The following is a 3850-nucleotide window of genomic DNA, read 5'->3' as shown; positions in this document are numbered from 1 at the left end:
ATAGATTCCTCTCTGAGTCTAGTTTCCATAGAAACAAACGGAATCAGTATTGGATCCCTGTACAAGGAGATATCCAAGTCGTAATGCGCAAAGGTCAGGGTAGTCGATCCCTGTAACATGGAAAACTTTGACTAATAAACTGTACTAATTGGCCTGACAAAAAATTCTAGAAAAAAATATGTAGATGGGCATATGAGTCTAGTTTCGGGGAAAAATCACGAAACTGATTTTCGAGTTGTGAAACTCAAGATATGATTTTTAAAGCGACTAGTACGCAGATTGGCAGTGTCTGGGAAATATTTTTATAAGGGGTTTAAAGTCTGTTAACACCTCGTGTTCGACTCCGGTGTACCTTCTAATCTTTCAATTACTGATCGTGTACCTTCTAATGTTTCTATTAATACATTCTCAGAATGCTCCACCCCAAATTGAAATTGAGGGTTGAGAAAATAACCTAAGTATAATTTATAAGAATATCATCAAATAATAATAATAATCTAAAGCTTAAAATAATAAAATATAAAAATAGTTCTTAATTATATGAAATATTTTATCTTACCAGCTGAATGCAAGTCGGAATGCATAAAATTCCATCTATTGTCAATAATCTTTTCATACTCTGTGAAATATCGACAATTTTGTTGAATTGCTCGTTTAGCCCTATCAACAGCCTCATAAATAAAGCCCATCGTTGGTTTTTCATCGCTATCCACAAGTCTCAATACTCTTACTAAGGGCTCATAAACTTTTATGAGGTCATTGGCTTTTTTCCAAAAATCTTTTCCCAAAACAATTTTTTGGCTTCATAAGCAGGCCCTGACTTTTGCTTTCCCCATTTTGATTCTTTAAATTCCTATATATTCATAAGAAAAATTTTAAAATAATATAATTTAAATTATTTGGAACTAATAAAATCACTAAAGGTTACTATATTTAAGTAATTATATTAACTAATTATAAAATACTGACCTTTGAATTAAACATTTCTCTCAAACCTTGCTTTTGTCTTGTTATCTCTTCAAGTTGAATGAAATGAGTTGCAAATCGAGTAAGAGCGGGTCGAAGTATTTGTTTCCCTTGTGTATACTTCTTCATCAAATCAACAGTCCAAATGTGATTGTATATAAAGCAAGTCACTTTCTTTGCCTCATCTAACACTTTTGCTACACTGGGCTTTTTCCCAATATCTTCAAGGCATAAATCTAAACAGTGAGCTGCACATGAGGTCCAATATAGATGTTGTCTTTTCAACATTAACTTTTTTCCAGCAGCTTTCATTGCTGCCTCATTATCAGTCACTATTTGGGCAATGTAATTTTCTCCAATTTCTTCTACAACTGAATCTAACAAACGGTAGTAGAATTCAGCATCTCTACTACGGACACTTGAGACATCTACCGATTTCCAAAAAATGGTTCCTTTACTGCAATAAACAAGGAAATTAATGATGTGCATTTGATTCAAACTGTTGGTCCAACCATCACACATTAGAGTTGCACCCAATTCTTTCCAATGAGTCTTTAGTACATTTACCCAATCATGAACTCGTTGATACTCTGACTCCAAATACACATCTGAAACCTCATAAGGTGTTGGGAGCTTTACACCTTGTCCAACTTCTGTTGCCACTTGAATTAAGTTATACAACCATGGAGAGCTTGCTAATTGAAAAGGAAGTCTTTCATATATTATAAATTTAGATACCGCTTCACCTATCTTCCTTCGAAAACTCTTTAAAAAAGAGCCATTGACCTTTGGTTGCTTTGAACTTTTGCTTCTAACCAATTCAGGTATAGCTCCCCTTAAGGTAAACTCAGACTCACCTGGAATAGATTTACTTGTTCTTTCTCGATTATGTTCTCTAGCTGATCCATGAGAAGATCGCCCTTCTTCATAAATGTTATCCCAACCACCAGTACTCCGTCTGAATTCTTCCCTTCTATGCCACTCGTGTTGTGATTGGATACTTTCTCGAGTTGCTTGCCTTATAGCAGAAACCTCATCAATGAATCCCTCATGCTCATCCTCCTTTTCTGTTAATTGAGATAAGAATTCATCTTTTCTCCTCTTTTTGTCTATTTTCTTTGTGTTGCTTTCTTTTAGTACATTCATCATACTTTCTCTAATGACACCTGTTAATAAAATAAAAATAATTCACACTTTATATTATTATCAATTATATATAATCTTTATTGATAAATTTACAATAACATTTAATAATAATAATAAAGTATCACATACCAGTAACATTAGAGCATGGTGCAACATTGCCGGTTTTATGAGCAATGTGCTCTTTAAATCGTGTTATTCCTCCTTTCACAACTTTACCACAAAGTTTACATACGATACTTCCTCTCGCATTTGGCACTAGAGTTCCAAAGTGCCAACCTATATCATTACTTGGTGCACCCTCCAATCCTTTAGTCGGGAACTCTTCACGTGGTGGCATGCTTTATTTTTATTTATATATAAGAAACATAAAATTATATTTAGAAATATAAGCAACTCATTACTTATATTATCAACAACATAATACAAAAAAAAAGTAAACATCATTAACATGGAAAATTTAAATTTATTGCATAATTCATACATAATAATAAATAATAAATTATGAAAGTTATGAAATTTTAAAATAATAATAAATAATAACTAATTATCATTATAAATTATAATTACAATATTAATTAAAAAATAACATATAAAGTAAAATTATAAACCTGATAAGATTGAAGCTTTCATATTAAAAAATATAATAATATGATTGTTATCAATGCAATTTTCATTTTCTATAAAATCTCTCCAAACTCTAATAAATCAACCCAAATATACTTTGCTTCAACAAGTTAAAAGAGGATGGGAGTGAGAGGTGGAATTCACTCTTTTCCACTTTAAATACTTACTAGTTTATAGAAATAGCATGTGAAAACATTTACGTAATATATTTATAAAAAAATTGCTATGAAAATTAAGGGCATGAAATGATAAAGTTAAGATGATTTTAATGTTGGATTTCAAATGTCATTATTTACATTTATATGCATGTATTTTTTTCTAAATTTATCAAATACAAAAAATATATAAATACCTCAAAATAATATTTGTTGTTTTATAAAATGAATGGATAATAATTTTCTAATTGAGTTTGGTCTCGGTTATTAGGTTACATCAACTCAATCAACTCCTTAATTTATAGTATAGATGATTTTTTATGGTTGCATTAGCATAGTATATAATTACACAAGAAAATTATTAAAACTCCATATGTGTACGTAAAAATTTAATTTCATAAATTATTAATATGTTAAAATTTATATCAATAAAAATTAAACAAATAGAATATAAATATTTATATTATACTTAATTGTCGATAAGTTAATGTCAAGAGTCAACTAAACACTAACTTGATTGGAAATTAATTAAAAAAACATAACCTTTTTACAAAGTAGCAAATATTAAAATATAAAAGTATTTTTACATTTTATACAAAATACAAAAAAAATCAATTTAAATCCAAAATACATATAGAAAAATACAAACAATAATCATATTTAAAAACTTTCAAATCCTCAATTTTATCATTCAAATTAAATCTCATTTTTTATATTAATTTTAATAAATATAGTAAGGATATCATTCTCATTAAATAATATATACTGGTTTTATTTTAAAAATGATTATATACATATATATGTTTAACAGTTATAATGAATTCTAATTTCAAGTCTTACAGCCTATTAATTTTACAGCCTATTAATTTTAGTCAAAGTGCCAAATTTACACCCATTAAACAGTGACCTGTCATGAAAATATTGGAAGCCTAAACGGTGCCTTGGTTTTGGCTAGGAGT

The 3850-nt window shown here is 29.0% G+C and overlaps 1 protein-coding gene across 1 annotated transcript; it reads right to left on the bottom strand.

Annotated features, from left to right (window-relative positions):
* Positions 1–360: 360 nt before the first annotated feature.
* Positions 361–2463, bottom strand: LOC107937260 (uncharacterized). The gene is made up of 4 exons (XM_041107552.1): positions 2242–2463; positions 970–2132; positions 560–853; positions 361–454 (listed from the first exon to the last, which is right to left on the bottom strand). The coding sequence occupies exons 1-3, from the start codon at positions 2447–2449 to the stop codon at positions 749–751; spliced, it is 1476 nt and encodes a 491-aa protein (XP_040963486.1). The 5' UTR covers positions 2450–2463; the 3' UTR covers positions 361–454; positions 560–748.
* Positions 2464–3850: the final 1387 nt, after the last annotated feature.

Source organism: Gossypium hirsutum, chromosome D12, assembly GCF_007990345.1.
Source record: "Gossypium hirsutum isolate 1008001.06 chromosome D12, Gossypium_hirsutum_v2.1, whole genome shotgun sequence".
Taxonomy (NCBI): Eukaryota; Viridiplantae; Streptophyta; class Magnoliopsida; order Malvales; family Malvaceae; genus Gossypium; species Gossypium hirsutum.
The sequence above is the reverse complement of the archived record's forward strand: the minus strand, read 5'-3'. Positions and strand labels throughout refer to the sequence as shown.

What these genes read in the sequence shown, in the direction of transcription:
- LOC107937260 (XM_041107552.1), bottom strand. Translation starts at nt 2,449, where the DNA reads ATGCCACCACGTGAAGAGTTCCCGACTAAAGGATTGGAGGGTGCACCA. An exon ending in ACCATGCTCTAATGTTACTG is followed by an intron (nt 2,133 to 2,241) that starts GTATGTGATACT and finishes TTTTATTAACAG; the next exon opens with GTGTCATTAGAGAAAGTATG. An exon ending in GAGAAATGTTTAATTCAAAG is followed by an intron (nt 854 to 969) that starts GTCAGTATTTTA and finishes ATGAATATATAG; the next exon opens with GAATTTAAAGAATCAAAATG.